The 24,684-nt window shown below is 46.6% G+C and overlaps 3 protein-coding genes across 6 annotated transcripts in view; 1 reads left to right on the forward strand and 2 right to left on the reverse strand.

Moving 5' to 3' along the window:
- Positions 1–391, reverse strand: part of sox6 (SRY-box transcription factor 6) — a 160,879-nt gene extending 160,488 nt beyond the window's left edge. The window contains exon 1 of the mRNA XM_048971985.1: positions 344–391. The gene's annotated coding sequence lies outside the window, so the exon portion shown is untranslated. The remainder of the gene's footprint in view (positions 1–343) is intronic.
- A 191-nt stretch (positions 392–582) lies between these two features.
- c13h11orf58 (chromosome 13 C11orf58 homolog) lies at positions 583–4,032 on the forward strand. Its single transcript, XM_048972044.1, has 5 exons — positions 583–741; positions 1,118–1,198; positions 1,734–1,794; positions 2,281–2,390; positions 3,360–4,032. Exons 1-5 carry the CDS (start codon positions 685–687, stop codon positions 3,555–3,557), a joined length of 507 nt encoding a protein of 168 aa, XP_048828001.1. The 5' UTR covers positions 583–684; the 3' UTR covers positions 3,558–4,032.
- A 2,122-nt stretch (positions 4,033–6,154) lies between these two features.
- The window catches only part of plekha7a (pleckstrin homology domain containing, family A member 7a), an 88,161-nt gene continuing 69,631 nt past the window's right edge, over positions 6,155–24,684 (reverse strand). For 3 of the 4 annotated variants that reach the window (XM_048971976.1, XM_048971977.1, XM_048971975.1), the window contains exons 9-26: positions 24,070–24,586; positions 22,561–22,644; positions 21,086–21,139; positions 18,787–18,855; positions 17,845–17,925; positions 17,508–17,657; positions 17,176–17,277; positions 16,969–17,080; positions 16,698–16,864; positions 16,427–16,618; positions 16,234–16,345; positions 15,984–16,063; positions 15,089–15,301; positions 11,736–11,918; positions 11,368–11,501; positions 10,685–10,827; positions 7,423–7,467; positions 6,155–6,745 (exon numbers count right to left, since the gene is read on the reverse strand). In XM_048971976.1, the coding sequence (XP_048827933.1) occupies positions 7,424–7,467; positions 10,685–10,827; positions 11,368–11,501; positions 11,736–11,918; positions 15,089–15,301; positions 15,984–16,063; positions 16,234–16,345; positions 16,427–16,618; positions 16,698–16,864; positions 16,969–17,080; positions 17,176–17,277; positions 17,508–17,657; positions 17,845–17,925; positions 18,787–18,855; positions 21,086–21,139; positions 22,561–22,644; positions 24,070–24,586 (2,437 nt within the window). In that variant the 3' untranslated portion in view covers positions 6,155–6,745; position 7,423. The remainder of the gene's footprint in view (positions 6,746–7,422; positions 7,468–10,684; positions 10,828–11,367; positions 11,502–11,735; positions 11,919–15,088; positions 15,302–15,983; positions 16,064–16,233; positions 16,346–16,426; positions 16,619–16,697; positions 16,865–16,968; positions 17,081–17,175; positions 17,278–17,507; positions 17,658–17,844; positions 17,926–18,786; positions 18,856–21,085; positions 21,140–22,560; positions 22,645–24,069; positions 24,587–24,684) is intronic. The other variant, XM_048971974.1, reaches the window with a different exon arrangement.

The raw sequence follows: 24,684 nt of genomic DNA on the forward strand, positions 1-24,684 counted from the left end.
TCAAGACAACAATATTCTTGAAATACATGACAAACGTGATTATTTTATGTTGGGGGGAAGTTTTTCCGTCCTGTAATACCAGTCAACCACGCCACCCTGGTAGACATTATGTTATTCATGTCTTTAAAATAAACACACTGCAGCCACTATTAAGGCACTAGTCCATTCGTATATATATATATATATATATATATATATATATATATATATATATATATATATATATCTTTTATAAGTAAATTTGCTATCACTGCCAAATTGCATAATAATACAAACAACATATGGTATTTATTTTCAAGTTCAATCCATATAGCTCTGCCTTTTAACCTCAACACGTACTTACCTAGTGAGAGTGTCACTTAACTGGGAATAGTTGAGGGTTATCTACATAGGTATAGCTGCAAACGTGAGCAGAAAAACATATTTTTAAAAAGTAGTCAGGTATCGAGCTAAAGCCACTGTTAAATGTGCATCAGCGTTCACTTGGTATCATATCTACATACATCTTCCCCAAGAAGCAGCGCATTCTTGATTCTCCGGTCAGAACGCGCACTGCCGCCATGTTGGCCGTTACTACATTTCCCATAATGCAGCCCGCGGGCTAATTTCACCACGGAGCCCAAGCAGCAAGAAAGTGTAAAGATTGATAAGGGTGTCCGAGCGAGGGTAAACTCGGTACCCGACATGAGCTCCACAGGGGATCATCCGCATGGGACGAAAAGGCCGGCTGAGCCGCACGAAGTACTGCCTCGCCCGATACGCGCCGCTTTCATAAACTGGTCAGATTGTAGCTAGCTTAGTAATTGGCATTAGCCACCTAGCAGGCCTCACGGCTCCTTTCATAGACAGACGGTTATTTTTATTTATTTACAGCAGGCCACTTACTAAACATGAAGTGGCCCAGCAACGTTAAATCCGCATTTTATTGTTTGATGTGGTTTACTTTAGTATACTGCTGTTCTAACTAGCGTTAATGCGACTAGTGTGATTACCCAGAGGGGAGTGATAGCTTGTGTCAGGTCGCTGCTTAGGTAACTAGTGGAGCTGTTTGGCTGTGTTAAGTTAAAGCTTTAATCAAAGGGATCCATGCATCGTGTTCCCGTGTCCCGTATTGCAGGCGTCCTCTGCATGGGAATCGGCGGATCTGGGCAACGACGAGAGGAAACAGAAGTTTCTGCGGCTGATGGGCGCTGGCAAGGTACGCCGTGCATGCTGCCTCTGACGTGATGCTGTCATTAGTTTGCCCCCCAAAACCTGCCACGATCCTGGGCATGATCTTAAATTGCCACGGCTGAGGGCTGATGGAGATCTCATTAAGCGAACTCATCAATGTTTCATTGTAACATTCGCATACGCAGCATGTTTACCACCGTACCCTCACAGCCTTGAGACTCTGCTTTGATTTGCCCTTATATGAAAGGTTCCGCTAAGGATAAAGTTAATTATTGCATCTCATAATTAACCCAAGGCCATCCGCTTCACTTATGTGTACAAAAGCCTAAGTCGCTGTGTGTATTGTAAATTCCTTCCAATTATATGCAAAAAAAGAATGGTGTTTTAATTGTAACATTAAATGTCGTTTTCCGTTAAGAACCTATTTGCTTGCTTGCTGTATTATATTCATGCTGATCAAGTTCAGGCAGGCTAACGAATATACGCTATAACCTTTGTCAATGACACTCATCTCTTTATTTACAAATCTCATGAATGATTACATGTCATTTTCCCATTAGAAAGAGCACACCGGGCGCCTCGTCATTGGAGATCACAAGTCAACTTCAAACTTCAGGACAGGTGAACAGCCTTTCTCGCTGTGCATATATTGACAGAGCTGATAATATTACTTGTTGAAAAGCCCAACAGCAGTAAAGTTATTCATAGCATACAGAAACCAATGATATTTCTATTTTGGTCATTAAACACATTTTTTAATCACCTGAAGATGTCTATCCAACTCTACACCCAGAGGTTGTAATAAATGCTTAATTTGGCCCAGTGCGTCTTTGGTGGCAGTCTGCTGTGATTTGCAATAAAGTCTTTGGCTCCGAGTGAGTTGATATGCAGTTTAAAATCTAGCTTTTCAAGCAGGTGTCTAGAATGTTTTGATAACATCTACCATTTTGGGGACATTAGCTCCAGACTTCTGAATAATATCTGTAATGAAGACCAGTTCAGCTGACGTGGCTGCCTCGATTTATCCATCGCATTGCCTGGATGCATTCGCCTCTGTAGTCTCATATGAAGTGGGTAAGTGATGTGCTCTTTACACTGCTCCGTTAGGGGCCGAGGACAAGAAGATGAACTCTGAGTTGGAGCAACAGTACCAGCAGGGTTTGGATGGGAAGCTGTCCGGCAGAAACAGGAGACACTGTGGCCTGGGATTCAGCGAGGTACGGGGAGGGTAGTGCTCTTGGGACTCGGGGACCATTCAGCCGAGCGGCTCAGTCCTGGCCTGGTGCTTAGCCAGCCCCACGTTTTCCCTTAAGATGGCTAAAATACCCGTGACCTGGGGTTTCTGGGTAATTTTACAACAAAGGGCCTTTTCACAGTATTTGTTTTTTTTTTTTTCTCCCTGTGAATTTATATAATATTTTTTTCCTCGTCTGCTTCATGTCCGACTCGGAGCATTCTGCGAGCCGCAGACCTCGCCTTCTCCTCCTGAGCGTTTATTGTCAAGACTCATTTTAAATATGAGCTCCAGGACCCTGTGCTGTACTAACGTTCCCGCACACCTGTGATCTCGCTGCCGGCTTTTCACAACTGAATTACCTGGAATTGAATTGTCTCAGCAGAGGAACACAAATGTCCTTATGAGTCATGTTCTGGCGATTTTTGGAGGTAGAAGAAAAATCTTTGACTGAATTAATTCTGACGTTTCATCGCCTTGCGGTGACCAGAACTGCTCAGTCCAGTTATTCAGGAGAGCCAAAAATCATTAAACAAAATTTAATTTCCTTTGTGGAAATGAACAGACTTTCCAAATGTTCGTCCTGTAGGTGTGTTGTCATATACATCCATCTATTAAAAGGGGGCTATTATGGTTATCCCTGAATGAGCTTAGCTGTTGTACTAAGTGTAGACCCCTGTCTTTTCCAGAGTTACTTGCCAATGTTCCTTACTCCACAGGGCTCAGCTTAGATCCAAAATGACTGTGTTCCTCAGCAGCACTCTGTATAAGAATTCTTGGGTTTGGATACTTGCATGTGGTGATCAGTCCTGGGGGGGGGGGGGGGGGGGGGGAAGAGACCAAAAGCATGGATGTAGACCGTCAGGATGTAGACCGTCAGGATGTAGACCGTCAGGACGACCGATAGCTACTGACGCCAGCTCTGTGTCTCCTTCGACTCTGTGACTTACAGTCCAGCTCGCCGGCAGAGATCACAGAAGGCGAACAGGGGACAGACAGCACAGAGGCCACGGACAGCCAAGAAGCGAAAGAGGAGGAACCGTCGACAGAGTCAAAGGCTGGCGATCAGGAGCAGAGTGAGGACTGTACAGATGGCAGAAAAGAGGAACAGAAGCGTGTTTTCAAAATGGCATTCGTGAAGTCCTCTTAACTCAGGGACAGAGGTGGGGAGGTGGGTTTAATCACTCCACTCATTTTGTATATTTCTTTCGTCCGGACAGTTTCACCAAATGATTTGGCCGAGTCTTCGCTGTTTTTTCCCCCCTTTTTTTTCATTTAAAGTAAAATACACAGCTTGGTTGTTCTTCTTCCAATAAAGAGTAAAGCTTGCCTGTACTTTGGAAAGCAACTTCCCTTTTTCCAAACTATTGTGGCCTGGATCTCAAAAAGGGGAAAACTGCTTAATAGTTTTTTAAAACTTTTTTTTTGTAACTTATTTTTAAGCCTTTCTCTGAAAAGAAGTGAGGAATATTTTGTAATGGATTAATGTGCTTGGTATCCATTGCATTTAACGGAACAGGGTGGAATTAGCATAATATGCCTTTTAAATTCTCTTTGAAGTCCAGAGTGGAGAATAACAAATGTATGAAGCACCAGCTGAATATCAATAAAAATGGAAAACCACAGCTCTCTGTGGGAATCTTTGGTGGATTTCTACAGGGGGCGGACCAACCCTCATTTATTGCAAAATGAGCAGGAGAGTGGATGCGGTTGCCCCGTCTTGGGGTAATGGGGCACTTCGCCCCCTGGTGTCAAAGACGTAGAGTGATGTAGGTGTTTCCAACAGCAAGATCCTCATGTCTTGATATTCTACTGTAAAAAGATTTCACTTGGGGTTTGGGGGTGGTGTGGTCACATCCTTTGGGCCACATCTGCATTCAGTTCCCATCATGTCATATTATGCTAACTCAGCCACTGCTAATACGGTTAATGGGCAATAAGCACACGCGTGGTTGACTTTGATGTACCTTGGTGGTACTGGAAAGACTCAAGATATTGCCCAGAGAAGTCAGGGAGAGTGCTGATTGGAGGAGCAAAGTTTGCCCTTAACCAATGAAATTATGCTGAGCTGGTTCAGTGAATTTTTTTTTCGTCTTTTTTTAATGCCGGTAGCGCTGCTGTGAGTTTTGAAATCATACATAATTTCATGTGCCCTGCATTTACATATACAAATTACAAAGAAATTGCTCCAGCTTATTTCTAAATGCTAACAATTATTTAGTTGTGCGATGAATAGGACAATGTATTTCTACAAAGGCTGTTGGAGGAAATGAGGTTAAGGCATCAATACTGTGTGAGACGGGTATCTGATCAGTGAAACAGGAAAACAAGATGGCTAGAAATTCCTGTAAATATACCAACACAAGATTACAACTTACCTTCACGGAGGAGAATATAGATACGCGAAATTAAAAATGCTCTTTTAAATGAAAAACCTTTGAACTTAAGAAGTGCCTCAAAGTTTTTCTCTGCTACCTTTTTGTATTGAAAGTTCACCTCTGTTGGTCTGAGTCTGCTAAAGTTAGAATCCCTTTTCAAATAATAGAATGAAGTGTATAGAGGTCAGTGCAGTCGATAAAATGTTCAAAGGGAATCCTTGGAACTATGATGTGGACATTTGTACACTCCCTTTATACCTAGTTAGTAACTAAGAAGGAAAGGCTAAATGATAAATCTTTTTTTTTAAATTCAAGATCATCCAGCCAATCAATTAAGTTTGCATAACACCAACTGTAATCAGTAGGATTCTTTTGGACTCAAACTAAGGTTTTATCTGAACCTCAGGACCCATGTCCTTGATCGTGAAACCAATGCCTGCTGAGCTTATGACATTTAACACAACAAAGCAGAACTTCATACCTAAACCGGAGGTAACAAAACAACATCCTTCATTTCCTTCAGATAAATAGTAATTCAACACAATAGTACTGAGTAACTGTAATTTATAAAAGGTTATATATATGCACACATCTCATTTAAAACTGAAGCTGAACACAAAATGGACAATTTTAAGATCAAAATATTTGTCTAAGACAGGGGTACTTAACTTGGGCTCCTCTTAGGGGTCCATGAACTCGCATTGATAAATAGCATTTTCTTCAACAATGAATGTAGATAAACCTCAGCAATACTAGCAGTACCTGTGATGTTGTCAAAAACAGCAATCACAAGCATGGTCATGTCACATCACAGCTGTCAGATTTCTCAAAAAAATCATTGATTTTGGGCATTTCAACACATTCTGAGAAGGGGTCCATAGACACCACCAGACAGCCAAAAGCTCCCCCCAAAAAATGAGAACCCCTGATGTAAGAGATTCTGAACTGGGTTTTAAAATGACCATCTTGTTCCTGCCAGATAGCACAGGAGTCACGTGATTAAAACAATCATTTAGAAAAAAGGTTAAAAAAAAGCAGCCCCAAGGTATATCACCACTTTTCTTTCCTCAGAAAATGCACTTTCCGAGCGTTTATATCTTTATTGGTTACCTGTATACATGAAATTGTATACAAACGACTCTTAGATGAGAAACCATATCTGAAGAGAGCTTTTTCATGAGACGACTCCTGTATTCCACTACAAAGAGATATTGTTATAATACGTTTGGATTTAACAGTATGACAAAATATTTAATGAGGCAAAAAATATTTCATTAATATCTTTACAATTTACAGTTTTTAATAAGCTGTATTTTGCGAACCCATTCTGCGTTGCGTTTCCCTCCAGAAATTTTCCCTGAAAATTAAGTTTTTTTCCCCCAGTGTTGTTAGCAAAAATAAAATTCATTTAGCAAGCTAAGATGGTGCTTTAACTGGCAGTGCTGGGTCAAACAAAAATATTTTACTCTTTTCACTTTATGAATATACTCATTTATATAAATGAAGAAATGATGAAATATATGTATTTTTTTTCCAATTTCCTGGCGAGTTCACCGGAATAATTCCGCCTTAGAATTCCCTTGGATTTTTCTGTGAAATTTCTATCCATATAACGAGAGGCGATGGTGTGTTTCAAATCTTCACTACAATACAGCTTATGTTAGAAGTGCAATATTAAGTATGAAACAGATTAATGTTGACACTAATACATTCGCAGCAGCCTCCACTCCATGGATCTCCTTTACAAAATATTTAATTTCAGCTTGTTTTTCCCTTTTTTTTATTTAAAAAGTGTTACAAAAACTAGTGTTCTATTTATCTGTCAGTGCTCTGCAATACAGGATCTATGTTACAGGTGTTTTCATGCTGGAGCCCAACACAGTTGTTCTGACTTCTTGAGTCCAGGTCATCACGCCTGGTCCCCGTGTGGTAGCACCTCAGTGGTCTGACACGGCTTTGGCTGGAAGGGAAGCAGTTCGAGAGGGGGGTCAAAGGTCAGACAGGTTAGGGAGCGGAGCCCTGTCAACAGCGCACAGACATCATAGAAGACTCATGGATTTGTTGGGGGGGGGGGAGAGAATCGCTCTGATCTAATATGAACGACATTGGAAACACAATGTGAACTGAGAACAACAAAATGTATGACCAAGGTCTAAAAATGCAAAAGGAATTTTCTCCCATTAAAGGTTGCTAGAGAAACCTGAAGAGTATGTAATGTAAGAGGTACCATGACACTTGGCAGTCCGATATTAAGTTCTGCTGTGTTTCGGACACGATATGTCAGTGTTTTGTTCCTCGATTGCCCATCTGACCATTCATGCATATTACTGTGCTCATCGTAACTGTGGCATCACGCTGCATGTTCCCAACTGGAAAAGCTACAGAATTATATATTTTTTGAGTACATCCAAGAAATAAGGACCTACAAAGATACACGAAGGTTACACATGCAACAAAATATGTTTTGGAAGTATTTCCCATTTTTAAATTTTGACATAATCAGAAATTCATTTTATAAGGACCCCAGACACAGAAATATGATATGGGTGGGGAAAAATGAGATGAGAAAGACATCGGTACGACAACAACAAAACACGGCACTGAGCAGAGACACCGACGAAAAAAATGGAGGGGTACCTTAATAGACCGCTGACAGGTACACGCCCCCACCACTCCGCCTCTCTGCACAGCGAATCACAGCAAAAACAGGTGCCAGTTAAACACTACAGCCGGTACTCAGCACAGTGTTCTCCCCTCCACATTCATCAAAGGAAGGGCAATGCGGAAAACAGTAGGCTGCCCCTTTAGGGTCGCGGCCAGAGGTGAGTAATTCAGGTCCAGAGAGTTAAAAATCCAGACCAAGATTTTGTTTCAACCAATCAGTGGAGTACTGTATGACTGTGGCTTTTCATATTCAACGGGTTGGGTGAAACAAAATCTGGCTGTGGATTTTTACTCTCTGGACCTGAAGTACCCAGCTCTGGTCACAACAGGGATCGTGGCTGATAGAGAGTCCACGTGAAGCTGGGACAAGGTCTGACCAGCTTCATCAAAACATCTGATTAAAAAAAAATCAGATATCAGATGATTTTTTTGCCATTCTGACAGTAGACTATACTCTTGGTATAGCTGCGATAAACATAGCTTCCTTTGACCCATGGGACACCAACACCGACATGCGGTACGGTCATTCCAGCCCGGCACACAGATGCGCGGGGGGGTGGACAAGGGGGGTTTCACTGAAATGAGTGGTGGTGGGAGCTGGCAATGGGCTAGCGATACCAGAACATGATGGGATGGGACCCACACACGTACCGCTATATAGCCACATGAGTTCGGACGACATGGACCGTGTTGTTGCGCAGATGATGACATCATCTGGCATGGGGGACCCTCGAACCCCCTCGCGGGAGGACAGCAGAAGCAAACAGCTGGAGGTGGCATGGGTGAAGTTTAACATGTAACCAGGCAGCACTGCGCGGTTCTGTTATCCAATTGGACGGCACGGCACAGCTCAGCCAATCGTAGCTGCCTTCAGCACTCCATGGAAGGAGCCGTTCTCACTTACAGATGGCAGCCTAATTGGCGTTCTGGAGCACAGCTGTGCCGCAAAGGCGTGGAAGCGAGGGAGACCTGCTCTTTGTTAATTAGACACAATGCACCATGTTTATCGTGTTTGTTGTCTTCCGCACCCTCTCGGTTTGTTTTTGTTTGCCCCCCCCCCCCAAGCTGGCTCAGTCACAGAATCAATTTGCACACAATTCACACTGCCTCGTTAACTGAGAGGTAATGGTAGGATGGTGAGCGCCGGTGCCAAGTTCGCCTACACCCACCTGTAAGGATGCCGACTGTGCAATGAGCATGCCAGCGGTGAGGTGCAAAGCCCCCATCCCCCGCCCCCACCCAACATGATGTTGGGACAATTAGCGAAGCTCCAAGCACATTTGCTGTGTTAAACACGGCTTACTTTGTTTGTTCTCTATCAGACAAACGTGTAGTGAAATCCATTGCTTAGGGGGGGTCGAGCTGTTTGCGTGGCAGAACCAGGAAGGGGGGCTGTGGAACTGCACAGCTGCGGCACTGGATGGGGGGCACATACAGAAACAGGGCTCCGTTAGTGGTACGGCTGCACCTGTCCCGCCCCGCATTCACAGCCAGCCTACATTACCCTGCCATCCCCGCCACTAAATGCCAGGCTAACAGCAGGCACCGTGTATTTAATCAGTTACTGCCTTTCCCTGGTAGCCACTGAACGCTGCGCCATGGTCACGACAGCGCAAACTTCCTTAGACGCCCCCCTGACACACACCTCTGCAATCTCGCATTACATCCACCTGCAATGCTTGGAAACATCCTCCAGGGGGCTAAGTTGAACTGAAAATACCACCTGCAGGACAGTAAACGAGGTGAACCGAATGCCGCTGCCATTCGCTGGGCTGCTCTCGGCCAGAGAGAGAGGGGCCTCCACCTATCTTGCACGAGCGAAGATGAAAAAGGTTGAGGAGCTCTTTCATGCCGGTTCACAAGTGTGTTCAAAGGGCCGGCGTGGGACCGCGAGCCCGGCCCGCACAGAATTTAACTGGGTCATCGATCGCTTCTGAAAACGGCCTCTTCGTGAGATTCCTCCCATCGGAAAGATCAGACGCGGCGCACGGTTAGATGCGTCTTTACGCACGAGGGCCGCGCTAATCGGGAGCGACGTGCGGCCGGTAAGAGGCACGGATCCTGACGAGCCTTCCCTCTGCACCGGGCCTTTGTTCTCCAGCCAGCGTTCTTGAAAGGACATGAAGCTGCATTTATCACACCTGTGGTTCATAGCTGTCAGCGTGAAGAGAGGCAAGTGTCAAAAAAGTATTTAAAGCTGGGACCGATCGAGAATCAGTATGCAGCAGCTCCGGTAGTCGCTACCATTAAGGATCAGTGTGAAAATCAGAATTTCAAAGGCCATAACTTGATGTTATTTCACGACTGACTATGATTTTTATTGATCAATCAATTTAATTTACGTAGTATTACAGTGAGGTGCTTAAACTTAACTTTATACTTTGCGATTCTACTTTTTTAAATTATATAAAGGTGCCTATTTGATCTGGGACCGAGTTCATTGAATGATCCAGGACTGCTAGTCTGCATGTGGCTCAACGTTCATGTGTTTTGAACTGAACTGTTAAATTAAAACCCAAAATACTCAATTCGGACCATTATTAAATTATAATCAACAAACAGTAAACACAGGTGGAATCATAAAAGAATCACCGTTAGTCATATTCCATTTTAGCATAGATTTTAAGCGAATGCTAATAAAATTACTCATCATAGGCATCGAGGGTCCAAAATTCATAGCAGCAACACAAGTAACTGACACGTCTCAGAATAACGTCCACAGCTGAGAGTGTTTCTCAGTCTCTTTTAAGAGGTCGCGCTGTATAATCCCCATTTAACTTTCACAGTGTAACTACAGAAAACCACAGAAAGCATAACCACACAGAGATGCTGCCGACAGAGGCAGGTCATGAAAGCCTTAAACATTTTCGCTCTGAATCCCAGTGTCCTGCCCCATCAACACTGAGCCAAATGAAAGGGATTTTCTTTTTGCCCAAGAACCAACTAGATGTATGTGCATAAGGGGACAGAAAAAAGAACCAAAGATCCTGTTATTACAGCAACATCAATGACAAAGACAGACATCAGCATGTGCACCAGAAAATCCCTACAGTTAAAGGGTGACAATGCTGGCTTTTAATGGAAGCTTATGTTGGCTCTGAATCAGGAAAGTCTTGCATAAATCCCGGCGCTCCTGTCTGACCTCTCGGTGAGTGCTGGGGGGCTGCTATTCCGTGCTCTTAGTCTTTTTGTAAGAGGAATATAGAATATAGGTGGAGCGATGGTGGCACCTCACCTGCCACCTCCTTGCTCTTCTGCGAAGCCTCGGACGCTAGCGTGTAGGAGATGGTGATTATGCGCTCCTGTTCCTGCAAGGCTTGGTCAATGTCCATGAATTCCGGCCTCAGCGGCGCAGTTGGTGGCTGGAGGTTCTGAAGACTGCGAAGGGAGAGACAGGCAGACAGGCTCAGTCTTTTTGCCTAAGTGGCACTGATGGATTTGCAGATGAATGAAGCCAAGGATAGTATGACGGAATATGTGTAATGCTGTGAAAAAGTCTTAGGCAGCCAAAGGAAATGAATAAAGGTATTTATCTGGGTACTAAAGTGTATATTTGCTCAAAAAAGAACAGTTTCACATATACAAATTTACAGTAATACAATAAAAACTAACCTCTCCTTAGGAGCACCTCAGCCATTCCATGTATTCACTAAATTTCACCACTAGCTCATTAATTTAATTAAATTTGTGGAAAAAAGTCGACAGGTTAAGATGTGCTAGTGGTGGAGTCAGAAACTACATGGGTATATTGGATGATTGCTGCAAATTGAGGGATACCTCCATAAATTTGGAAATGGCTAAGTTTTTAACATGCTTTGACAGACATATCTGTGTGTGTGTGTCATGATACATCCTGTAGACTTGTTGAACAATAAGGTTCTCATACACTGAAGTGTGAGGAACAGGGGAACTGGCTACCTGGATTTAGCCAGGATGCTCTTGATGCGCTCGACTTTGCGGTTACGAGCCTCCTTCTCCTGTGGGCTCAGCGGCTCCTCGGGATCTGAGTCCACGTAGCGCTCTGGGATGGCCACCTTCTGCGGCTTGGAGAGCTGCAGGGATGGGGGCTATGGGTCAGCAGCTCACCCCTAAATTTATCACCTCACACGCTACATGCTGGAAGTTCTTCTTCCAAACCATTCCTTCTTATTTATTCACACTGCAGGTTCTTGATCCACGATAAAGTCAACAAGTAAATAAAAAGATAATGTTTTTAAAATGGTACATGTGAGATACTCTTGAACAGGGAAGCCCGCCGTGTTCACACCAGGGGGGCGGGTCCATACCTCACGGGTGAGGTCAAGACTGTAGTCCAGAGGCTCCTGGTCTGGCTCCCGTGACGGCTTGGCCTTCACGACCAGCCACTCATCCGAATGCGGGCGCTGGTGCTCCTGGTTCTCGGGGTGCTGCTCCTCACCTTGCACCGCCCGGTCCAGCAACTGCAAGTCGAATTCCTGCTCTCGTCTCCACTGGGGCAGGGCAGGCAGATACAGCACAGTTACTTCACCAACACCTGACCTTCTCCAGCCTCACCTCAGACGTGTCCAGACCGAGTCCCACACAACAGTGCTCAGCAATTCGTATCTTAATTCAAGAAGTGTCAATGCTACATTGACAGTCGCTTCATGTTTGACTTCAACGGTTAATGGACAATAAGTTTTTTCTGGCTATGATTCATGTTGCAGTTTCTTTGGTCGATCCCACTCGGCTGTGGCTGGACTGGAGAAGCTGCAAAGCAGACCCACAGATGGGCGTTACATATACACACCCAATCTATCTGGAAGAGTCCCAGCACCCAACATGCAGAGCAGAACCAGTGTGAGAAGTGGCTGTGTGACCCCTCACCACGGTCAGGCGGAGAAAGCAGCACCCACCACCCAACTCAAGGCGCAAGACGCAGGGATGCGGCCAGCGTTACACAGACCCCCCCCCCCCCCAGGTCTGTGGGTCCTGATCCACTCCGACACCCCCGCTGCTGCCCTGACATCAGCTGTGTGTCAGATGCACACCTCAGAAAGACTGCATGCACATGCATAGTAGTGTATGACTGGCAGGATTAAATCATGCATGTTGGGAGCATGAGCCGACACAAAAATATACCAGTTATATTCTGGTTGGTAGAAACAAAATCTTGGTCTGGATTTGTAGCTTCTGGACTTGAAATACCCAACACTGCAAATATCTAAGGAATCAAAATTAGTCTTGTTGTTTTCCCAAAGAAGATCCTGGTTTCCAATTAAGAGGATGCATTAAGGGATGTATAATGAAAACCTCACAAATCCATCCAAATGACAAATCAGGCTGTGAATTAGCCTCACTAGACTACACCGTGAAATGTACATGCCGACGGACAGCTCAGCGTACGTACCACCCACATACATTCCAAAATGTTCAGACATAGAAACAAAAAATGGCTAAACAGGACGGACACTGGTGGAGTGGAGGACCAGGCCCTCAGGCATTCGAGCTCTTGAGCGTCACTCCAAAGGGAGCTTCAGAAGGGCCGGAAAAACACACGGAACATTCCAGGCACTACAGCGCTAGCTGGACGTAACGAAAGTGTACACTACAGAAAAATCACTAATACATATTCGCACGAAGGGCGGCAATGAAAAGAACACGGCCAGCGTTTATTCATTAGCACAGTGCTTTATTTATTCCTTAAGTGCAAACATCTACATAAAAAAATTAAAACAAGTTTGTGCCTTCCATATTCCACTGGCAGGTTAAACGTGCGGTTAGTGCTCAGGCTGGGGGGGTCACGCCAGACAGTCCTAGTCGTTAGTGAGAGGTCCACCGAACGACACACAGGAGGTGAGGTCACGTTCGTGAAGATGTTCGGACAGCTGTAAGCCATCAACCACCCCGCCTCCCCATGATACCGGGCGGCACGGGCAAACGAAAAGGGGCGAGATGCTTAGGCTCACTGACGCCCCCCACTGGTACCAAACGACATCTCCCCAGTGCACGACGAGAATATCATTCCTTAAGAACTCTAAAAGGTGCAAACACAGCTTGTGCAGAAACACTTGGAGTAAATGCAAACAGAGCATTAATACTGTAAACATGAACCTTCTGAATAATGACCTCTTTGGGCATTATCAAGCGCACACTTGTTAGTCATTATGCATAATCGATGCTATTTTCAGCTAGCTAGAAGCATATAAGCAGCATTTTTAATTAGAATCTGTGACAGTAAATCATGCGGTTGAAAGTCAATGGGACTATAATTCAACACCTGACTCTGAAGTCGCTATTGACACAACAAGGCCTAGTTTTGCAGAAGATCCTAACAGAACAGCACCACATTAGCCAGTAAAATGATGGACTGCGTGCGGAGACAGAGCTTGGGCGATTCCTTGGTGTTTTGTTGGGCGGTGGGGGGTCAAGATTGGTTGGACAGAGATGGAGAAAAAGTTACATTGTGTGGGCGTGTGGGAGAGGATCGGGAAGAACATAAGAGAAGATGATGGTGGAAGCTGGCCAGAGTTAGTGGTGCCAGAGGAAGTCTGCCTAGATGAGCACCCCCTCGAGCTTCAACCGCCTTCACCCACCGGAAGCCGATCGGGCCAGCAGCCCAAAGAACATCCAGGTGCCACCATGGAGCTTATATATACAGTTCTGAAAAAAAATTAAGAGACCACTCCATAATTTTTTTTAAATCTGCATTGTTAAACCCTGGTTTAATTGTGGTTCTGCTGGCAGAAGGCTACACTGAATGGGAGGCTGCTTCAAGGCTCAAAGTTTCTAATGTGAAGCAGGAGACACTGGGAGCGACCAAAACACAGAAGCGACTTTGTAACGCCAGAGATGAGCGTAAACTTATCTGGCAGCGCCTCGTGAATTAGAGGATGAGATCAAATGACCTTCAAAAGGAATGGGAAACATTTAAGTGCAGGTGTGAAGTGTCCTGCTAGGACAGTGCATATCAGGCTCCTGGAAACAGGACCGAAGTCCCAGAAAGGAAGAAGCCCTTCATCAATGAGAAGCAGGGAAGAACCAGGTTGAAGTTTGCAAAAAAAAACTGCATAGAAGCATATTCATAAATTGAGAAATAACTGAAACTAAAAATGCTCTCTTAATTTTTTCCAGCGCCGTATATGAACACTGATTTCATGGAGTTGGAGCACCAGGCTTCCCGAATGGGATTTGATGCAGCTGGCTTAACACTGGATCGATGGGTGAGAAAGCTGGGCCAGTGCTGCCACTGATATCGCATTATTGCATTAGGCTGGAGGACAACAACGCTTTGGCGCGAGCAAAACGAAAATGCGACAGACTTAGGGTCTGAAAAGAACACTTTGTGCTACATATAAAAAGGTATATAAAATATAGCTTTACAAATGCCGTCTGAATACTGTTGAGTAGCTGAATGAGCTTTAGGTACTTTAGGTTCCTTCAGCAGACACGCAAACCCAAGCCCCCCCCACAGAAATACATTCAAAGGTTAAAGGCCCCACAGGGCACGTCCCCCCCCCCACCCCCCTCCAGTGACACCGAGCTACTGTGACACTTCGGCAATTAGCGTGTGGAATTAACAATTCTGCGGGGAAGCTCGAGAGCCGCTCTGGGGGGTGCGGGGGTGGGCAGGCAGGCGTCGGGGGCGGGGTTAGTCATCGTGCGCCAGCACTTAACGTACTGAGCCCAGGTCGGCAGAGAGGGGCCGGGGGCACGAAGAGGAGGAGGAGGAGGAAGCCCGGGTTCCGCCCCCCTGGCTCAGTGTGCGCTTGCGGTCTCGCACCAGCGCTTTCTGGTGCCTCTTCATGCGCTCCACCTGCTCGTCGGCACTCATGCGGGCCCCACGGCGAGGCTCCTCCGAGTACAGCCGCTCCAGGGCACTCTTCGGTCTCTCCTGGGGGGTCGGGAGAGGAGGTGGGCAAGAAAGAGGGGGGAAGTGTGTGACAGGGGGAGAGGGAGAGAGAATGACAGGGGAATGGTGGGGGTGAGAAAGCGTGTGATAAGAGGAGGAAACAGGGGGAGAGATGTGAGAAGGGGGGGGAAGGGTGTGAGAATTAGGGGAAGGAAGAGGAAGAAAGACAGGGAGACAGAGAATGTTAAAATGAAGGAATGAAGGAAAGGAGGGAGGATGTGTAGGGAAGGAGAGATGTGTAAAAAGGAAAGGATGAAAGGAAAAAGGAAAGTTGGAGAGTGAGAAAGAAAGAGAAAGAGAGAAAGAAAATGAAAGCAAAAAGGAAAAAGAAAAAAGAGAAGTGCCACAGGTTAATTTCCATTTCACATGGGAATATGATGTACGGGGGGGCAAACACAGCACACAGACCACCCTGCACCCTCACGTCCCGGGGCCCTGTCTCCATGTGCGTGTATCTGAGTGTTTACCCCATCAGCACCAAACACGGAACCTCATCACAGCCACTCTCGTGCCAATGCAAAAGCGGAGATGCTGCCGACAACATTGTCACCAGGCGGGCGAGCGACCAGGCGGCGGAGCGACCAGGCGGCGGAGCGACCAGGCGGCGGAGCGACCAGGCGGCGGAGCGACCAGGCGGGCAGGCGACCAGGCAGCGGACGCTCACCTTCAGGCCAGATGCGGGCGATCCCCTTCTAAGCACCACGAAGGAGACGGGGTCCAGCCTTGAATTGGAGCTGGCTGGGCCTGAAAAGGACGCCCAGGCAACATGAAGGAACTGTCCCAGCCTTTGTAGCATCTGCTGGGAGCACTGGGCACTTTTAGGCCTTGGAGAGCTGTAGCTCTGTGACGTGTGCCGTGCTCACTAGTTTGAGTTTGAATCTGAGTGTTTTTGCCAGGGGAGGTCGGCAGTTTACCTTTGCTCGGTAACGTCTGGTAGCCAGCATCCGGCTCCAGCATCTCGTAGCTCAAGTCCGGTTCTCCCAACCCAAGCAGGTCCGGCTCACTTAGGTATGGCCGGATTTCCCCCTGGGAGAGCAAAGACATAAGGGTTCAGGACCTTCGCTGGCCATGGGGGCGCCGCGACTCACCATGGCCAACCATACGCACCTTGTAGTCTCCATTGATGTACGGACCAACCTCCCTGTCTCGCCTCCTCTCATCGGATTGGCGCTTCAAGCCCCGGACAGACGTGTGTCGGATGACTGACGCCTCCTTGGGGAGGGGGGGCACGACGGGGGGCTGCTCATCAGGGCTGTACAGGTAGGGCAGGGGGGGTCTGGGAGGGACGTCCTCATCGACCTAGATCCAGGGGCACACGGTTACTCCCAGTAAGTATGCAGCGTCCCAGGCTCCCCAGCCCTCATTGTCGCTCACTCACCCACGTCGGCGCAGGCTGTTGATACACTGGGGGGCTCCACGTCGGCTGCTGCGACCCCCGGCTATTGGGGGTGGGGCCTCGCTGGGGCGGCTTGACAGTTGACGTGGAGACGCTCATGGACAGCGAAGGCACAAAGGACGACGACACTGAAGGCACGAGTTTTCTCTCTGCAGAGGAGCAGACACAAATGTAAAGGCGTGCTTGCAGTTCTGTGGCAGCTCAGAAGGAGGCGCTCTCTCACCAACACTTTAGATAAGGAGGCTCTGCTCACCTGGGTTCTGTATAGATTCTATGGTGACTTTGTAGTTGGCCTTGCTGGAACTTAGCCCCACCATGACATCCTCGATCCTCCACAACTCCTTCCTCATTTGACCCTTCTCTTGCTACATTGATGAAGGAACAAAGGATGCACAGCTACTGGTTAAAGATGACAGTGTGGAGAGGGGACTGACAGCTCTACTACTAACTCAGTCTTTACCTGTGACAGGATGTCCCGGCTCATCTGGTCCTGCAAGGCCTCCCTTAAATGCTCCAGGTCCGTTTCCAGCCGGCTGTAATGATTCCAAGCGTTCTCCATCTCCTGGACAAGGGTTTTGTAGACCATGCTCAATAAATGTGCTGGACTGTTGAATCGTTCAAGTAATTATCATTTAATTTAGAAATTTTATTCACTATTTGTTGTTGGGTATACACGTGGCAGAAGTGTCCAATTGAAATGGAAAGTGATGTTGATATGTAGCATAACGACAAATGAGATATCAAAGATCTCAGAGTACTACTGAAGGCCGGTTCTGGCTAGGTTGGGATCACCGTGGACAGCTGGGAGATCTCTGCCCTGATGTGCACCACATCTTCTCGCAGCAGCCTCTGCTGGTAAGCAATCTTCTCGGTATGGGCTGGCTGGTCGCGGTACTGCTCCATCTGCTGGTGGGACATGTCCAGCACCGACTCCAGCTTGTCCTGTTGTGTGTGAGCCACCAGTGGACAGTCAATGCGGGCACCTTCCATGGGGACAAAAACTCTCATCCTCTGTGTGAGGCTCACCATTACCCTCCTACCTTATCGTCGAAGCCACGTTAAGCCAAGAGAAAACTCAGAGGCATCATCAAAGAGGGCGACATTTTTTTAAGCCCTGCCCAATCAGTACCTTATCCTCCTTTAGCGTCCGGATCCGTGTCTCCAGGTCCTGGAGGATCTTGTCCTGCTCACACAGTCTGCTCAGCTTCACCTGCAGAGGTGAAGATTCGTTTTCATCAAACGTGGCCCTTCTAAGATTCTCCATGTTCGCTGAAGGATCCTGTTGAACGTCATTTACTCACTCTACCATAATGCTTCAGCATTACACTTACATAAATGAAGTATCGCTATAAAGGAACAATTTTTCTTAAGATTTTACATCTATGTCCCATGGCAGGATTGTGCATCCATGGAAACATAAAGCATGTCTATCTACAAAAACTGGGTTAGATGTTTAGAAACCAAGTCGCAGACAGCAAACATATGCGCTGGCTGCCTATTTACAGACTTTCACAAACAGTGATTTTTTTTCCACTCCCAAAGTTATTTTCCATTCTGTTAAATTAATAATTAAGCTGTTTTTTCTACTTCACTGCAGTAATATTGTTGTTTTAATGATATCAAATATTCATCATTCTGACAAATGGAGCATTCTTATAAATTGTTAAACTGCAACAATGGTGCTGAGTAAAAGTCGCCTTCCAACTTCTACACCTCTGATCACGTTACGAGAAAGAAAGAAAGAAAGAAAGGATTACGAATATCAAACTGAAAAATTTAATAGCGCAAAAATATGAAAACCCCTTGCAAGTATTCTTCCCTTTAGATTGAAAAGCCCTTGACGATAGCATCCCCTCTCTGCGTGTCAGAGTCTCCTGCTCCCCACGGCCCCCGTTTGACTGCTTGTTTGTTTCGGGACTTTTGTTTACATGCCGAGTGGAACATCTCAGCTGTGTATTGTGGTGACGGCCATTTGTGAAAAGAGAAAGAGTGAAAAAGAGAATGCAGAGTGATGGGCGGCTTATTTCTGACCGCGGGACGGCCTGCTCCGAGAGTAGCCCTCCATACTTACGTCTACATCGCTCTCGGCTATTTTTACAGGTTTCGTTGTTTTGTCTTTTAACATCTCGCATCCGGGCACCTGGGACAACACAACAACAAAAGCAAATGATCACACAGAAATGCTTGCAAACGAAAATCGGCAGCTTTGCCAGCAGTGTTAGGGCAGTGAAACTAACACTTCAGTCCCTTTTTAAAGAAAGTGAAATCAAATATTAACAGATATGTGCAGTACTATCCGTCTTAAACCTTTCAACGTACATTTTGTACATGCATTTTATATATAAACAAATTTAATATACATTTCACATACGCACACTTTCTTTAAGACTGGGCCAACTTGGCAAAATGAGAATTACATTTAAGTTCTAAATTTAAAATTAAAGAGCATTTTTAATTAAGTGGATTAGAGCATGAAACTTCTCAAAACTGAATAAGACACAGGATCACAAAGCTCCCAGTACAGTTGCGATGGTTTGTTGACAACTGTACTCATACTTACCAGTCATCTGGACACAACACAGAGTCATATGTCACAGTGAATCGCCTTCAAATATTCCCAGTAATAACATTTTTTGTGGCTTAAAAGATGTATTTTAGAGCATTCAATTTGTGATATATGGTTCCAGATGTTTCACTGGGATGTATTTGAGGAGCCCGGACACTATGACTGCAGTCATGAAGGATAGAATCTCACAACATCCGACAGAAACACAGACACAGAGCTCTATGCAATACACTGGTGATTCAGACACACAGCACACATGCAAAGCTCCAGTAAGGACACACCGCACAGGCTGAGTGACTGCAGAAAGACTAACACACCCACTTGTTTAAAAATAAACTGCATGCATAAATGGGAATGGAAACCTGGAGTGGAATTTGGTAACACACTGTTGGTCATAGTGATCAATGGTTCAATACTTTCCTTATGCTTCAAGTGGAAATAGAAAAACACTCATATATTTGTCTCCATACAGCAAAACCTGTCCTATAAATTGACCATATTTTCATGACCATTTGTCTCAGCATCCGCCTCATATTCCTGGCTGTTGATGCACTCAGCTTTGAAAAACGAAAGTTTAAGGAAACAGCTTTCATTTAAAGGTAGAAAGCATCCCTTGACCTGCACCTAGTTTCTCGCCCCCAGTTCTCCATAAACCCTTTGCTTTATTAGGAGGTTAATATGGTACAGATGGCTGAAATTACATAATAGTCAAAAACCTCTCAACAGAAATCACCGACCAAATTGGAATAAATCTTATTTTATGTAGATTCCTGCTACCGAGAATGTGAGAAACAATGTATGAAAAGAATTTTGGATTTCGGTGAATTCCCCTTAACCGATTAAGCACCTCCAAATACCAAGCAACTTTGACACTTTGAGATCTTCACACAGCATATAAAAAAGCTCACTGCCACAAAACCAAAGGAAAATGGAAGGTTTTGCGAATCTAAGGAGAAAGCTGGCGTTAGATGGCCGAATCAGGGAGTTGCCCCAGGCAGAAAGACCACGAGAGGGTCTTCATGCACAGTCCAACATTTCTTCAAAAGTCTTCTGCCAATCCTCTACATACAGGAATCTCTCAGTAATGAAATCACCTGGAGTTCATGCACTCTCGGGAAAAAGGGCACTAATTTGTACCTGTGCTTGTCACTGGGCCTGTACCCTCAAGGGTCGGCCAGCTGTACCCTTAGCTGTAGGAAGTTGTACCTGTACAGAGATGGACTATGAGGAACGTTTTTTTTGTACCACTGGGGGTACATTAATGTTGCTTGTATCTTGGGGAGTCCATTTCCATACCTTAAAAGGTACAGAAATGTAAGGTACAGCCCCAGTGACAAGCAAAGGTACAAACTGGTACCATTGTTTTTGAGAGTGTGGTCTTCTGCAGTGGTTAAGGATGCAATTCTGGATTCCATCAGCAGATCAGGAAAGGACCCACATCTCCTGCCACTACATCTGAACCTCCCTATCAAGAAATGCTCCACCTTAAACAGTCAGCTGCACAACACAACAGTGTGTCCAACTGGAAGTAAAATGCATTCCCGCCATACAGAATGGTCTTCAATTTCACACACTGTATGAGACAGATTTTATCCACAGGTTAAGAACTGGTTAGTCACAGAAATGGAAAAAAGCGCTACTGCCTGCTAAAAATACCATGTACACTAAACTACACTGACAATGACAAAGGGGGGTAGCTCTAAGTGGACAGTTAAGGGAGTTAGTGGGGGAAGCTTGCTGCCCAGTGGCCTGGACGAGGGTCAGGAGGAAGAGGAGAGAAGTGTCTTGGCTTTGGAGCTCCCACCTTCAGGTCTAGATACTCCAGGTCCTTCTTCAGCTGCATGTAAGTATCATCAGCCTTCAAGTGAGGAGTGAAGAGACAAGTCACATTGCATGAAACGTCACAGAGAGATATCACAGCGCCACCTGGAGCGACGGGGGTATCAGGCCTTAGGCTCACACTGCAAGGACCAGGAATATACAAAATAAAAGCGAATCCTTGGATCACGGTCATTAAAATGGTCATGTTCATGCAGTAATTAAGCTAGGATCAAAAGAAAGATGATCAGGGCAGAGAACTACACTGAATTTGGCTTTTTTGGCTACAAGCTCTGACCAGAGAATAGAAGAGGTTTCCTGCTGGAGCCTCGCAGTGTATAAAATGTACCCGGCAGAAGTAATGGCACTATTGTACAAACACAACCATTTCAAAAAACCCTCTGAATCACTTTACAGGTTTCACCAATCACTCTGTGTGTTTGTAAGGTAAACCCTTACAGCAGATTCACCTAAAAAAAAAAAAAAAATCGCTATGGGCAAACAAATGCAAACGTCAGGTGAGTTCTGAGGAGAAACCAGCCACACCCATCCGCTGATGTTCAAACATCAGGGATGTTCACGAATGTGGAATCTCACGATGCGTTCCGTTCATGAATGTGGAGGAAACCGAGAAACTGCTTTAGGTTACAAACAATCCAGAGAGGAAAATGCACCTGATGCAATGGATGACGTCATGAGTGCCATGGTTACTAACCAACCACTCGGGACAGGCAGGCAGAAGGGCTTGATGACACGCAAACACGCAGCACAAAGAAGCCAGTGGTCAGAACAAACAAAATGCAACATCTGGAGTGCTATGCTGAAGTGCAAGCTGATCCAGGGATGATCAAGCAGCCAGTGCACAACAACAAAGCTCGATTCATACGAGGCATGACCGCCATGCACTTGGGGGGCGGGGCCTGACCTGGAGGCGGGGCCCGGAGACGGCACTGTGCCGCTGCAGATGGGCGAGTGTGGTATTGTTGCGCAGGCCCGCCATCTTGGCCTGGTGTCTCCTGAGCTGAATGAGGAGCAAGGTAAGCTCCTCCGGCTAAGCGCCGGGGATGGCGGGATTGGGGGCGGAGCGGGGGGCGAAAATAGGAATGCTTTGTTCAGATCCTGATATTTACGTCTTAATGGGCGACCTTGACGAGACTCCGGGTGCCAGTAACAGGGAAACCCAGGCGCGAGAGAGCCCAGCAGACCGAGGTCCTCTCCTTCGCAAAAACCACCTACGAACAACTTCTGCTCGAACGCCCCAGATGGAACCAGTACATGCAGAACCAGTCCTCTGCGTGAGACATACGCATTCAATCTAGATAACATAAGCGCAAAGACCCACACCTGTACAGACATAATTCACGCAGGTAAGACATTCCTAACATAAACCCCCTACAGGACCGAGCAGCTACACATGATTCAGCTGTGGGCGGGGGGGGGGGGGGGGCGGCAGCTACTTACCGATTTACCATGTAAACTGGGGGTGCTGACTGTGTGCGTGATGTAGCCCATGGACGGCATCGATCGCCTCTCCATCTGAGAAGTCTGTGGGCAGAAGAGAGACAGAAAAATCACACGGGGTCCCTTCCCAATCCTCCATTCCCAGGGGACTAAGAGACCCCACACCCATACCTTACTGGAATTAGATGTTAAGAAATAACAACAATAATAATAAAAGAAGATCTGTCAGATTTCGATCTGTGCAAGAAATACGAATGAGAAAAAAAAACATAGAACATTCACAAGCCTTTATATTATTTAAGAAATATACATAATTAGAGCCTGAATAAGAAAGTAAAAAAATTTAAGTGAGGGAGGGTATCCATGCGAATGCCTCATATGCTCGCAAAGTTAACCCACGCCCAATTCCCCACGAAAACGGGACTTTAAGAAGAACTCGGCTCTTCATGCAAACTTTGTGTAGTGCTGATCAGACAGATCCGCGCCTTTATCTCTCCGCCCTGTTATTTGAGCGGGTGAGCGTTGGATGCGGCGTCTCGCGGGAGCGAATCACCACATGTTTCTGTGGATACGGTGCAGAGACCTGCCAGGATTACCGCCGGAGCCTCGGAAGGACACAAACAACGAGAGATTTAATTACTCACACATAAATTAGCCCGAACCTGCCTCCTTAAAATAACATTTGTTCGCTAGCAGCGGGTGCGAGAGCGGGAGGCGCTCGCCATACGAATTCCCCCAGCCCCGTTTTTTGCTGTATAATAGGTTTTTTTATTTAAATTAGAGATCAGACGAAAGACTTTCGCTGCTGATTTTTGGGGAGGGAGGGGGCTGCTTTTGGGATCCTAAACGGCCCCCGGCACACACCACTGGTCCTCAGTGCTTTAATGATACATTTGTACTGGGGGAAGAAAATAAACACACACACAGACACTGACGCGGGGGAAAGAATTAAAAATGAATAAATAAATAAAATAAAAAAAATCGCCAAAAAAGTTGCAAGATTCACGAAAACAAAGTTTACGCAATTCTCTGGACTGGAATCATTACCGCAGCCACGACAGTAACCGGCTCCGCAGCGCGCGCTGAATTAAACACGTCCCTCGCTTGACCCTTTAATACAGCTGCAGACGCATCGCGCAGCGTCTAATTGCAAACTGCTAATTAGAAGCGTTGGCTTATTAAAGGGGCCCAGCAGCTGGATGCAGGACTGGCGGACGGATGCGCTGCGACTGTACAGCTGCACGGGGCTGATTCACGCGTGGGAACAAGAAGCAGCTATGACCTGTGGTGGAGTCACAGGCCGGGCAAAGAGGGTAACCTCATGAACACCTGGCAGGCGGGCGATGGGGGCGGAGGCCGTGTGATTCTCCCGCCCTACTCAAGATGTGGCCCCAGAAAACTCCAGCAGGGCGATTTCCCACACTCCCAAGGCCTTTCACTATGCAGAGTAATCTTAGGGCTCCCAGGTCCATGAGCACGGCAGCACTCCCGTGGCACGCAGGTTCTCACCTTGGACAGCTGGGTGCGCATTTGCAGGGGGGAGCCTGAGGGAGGCACTACCACGGACGGCCTCTCATGCGGTGGTCGTACGGTCACCCGCTCGGCGGGTGTGTGAAGCCTCCGCGGTGAAAGGGTCTTCGGTGGGGGCCCCTGTGGGGGGACATCGGAGGGCGACGGAGGCACCGAGACAGAGCGGGGAACCTCCAGGGCCGCCCTGAAGGAGGTGGGGTCGATGCCGTACATGGGCACCGTCGGGCTGCCGTAGCGGAACTGCTGCCGCTGCTGCCACTCGTACAGCTGCCACACGGTGTCCTCCTTATGGGCCACGCGCTCGTCCGTGGACATGCGCAGGTGACTCAGCCGGTCGTGGGCATACTTGTAGTCGCCGGTCAGGTGACGGGGTGCCAGAGGGGGGGTAGCGCCCATCGAGTGGCGCGAGGCCTTCGGCAACGACGGGTAGGGATCCGCGGCGTTCGCCTGCGGCCGCAGGCTTCTCCGTTGGAGCGTGTGCTCAGAGGGCGGCAGGCTGCCAGGACAGCAGAACAGGCGCCAAAAAATTTACACTGAACTCACACACATCACAGACTCCTGTGCAACCATTACTTAACTTATACTGCATTACAC

Source organism: Brienomyrus brachyistius, chromosome 13 (assembly GCF_023856365.1).
Source record: "Brienomyrus brachyistius isolate T26 chromosome 13, BBRACH_0.4, whole genome shotgun sequence".
Taxonomy (NCBI): Eukaryota; Metazoa; Chordata; class Actinopteri; order Osteoglossiformes; family Mormyridae; genus Brienomyrus; species Brienomyrus brachyistius.

Excerpts from the sequence above, each read along its gene's own strand:
- c13h11orf58 (XM_048972044.1), top strand. The coding sequence starts at position 685 with ATGAGCTCCACAGGGGATCATCCGCATGGGACGAAAAGGCCGGCTGAG. Across the intron at positions 1,199-1,733 it reads GGCTGATGGGCGCTGGCAAG|AAAGAGCACACCGGGCGCCT; the intron begins GTACGCCGTGCA and ends TTTTCCCATTAG. Across the intron at positions 2,391-3,359 it reads GTGGCCTGGGATTCAGCGAG|TCCAGCTCGCCGGCAGAGAT; the intron begins GTACGGGGAGGG and ends TGTGACTTACAG.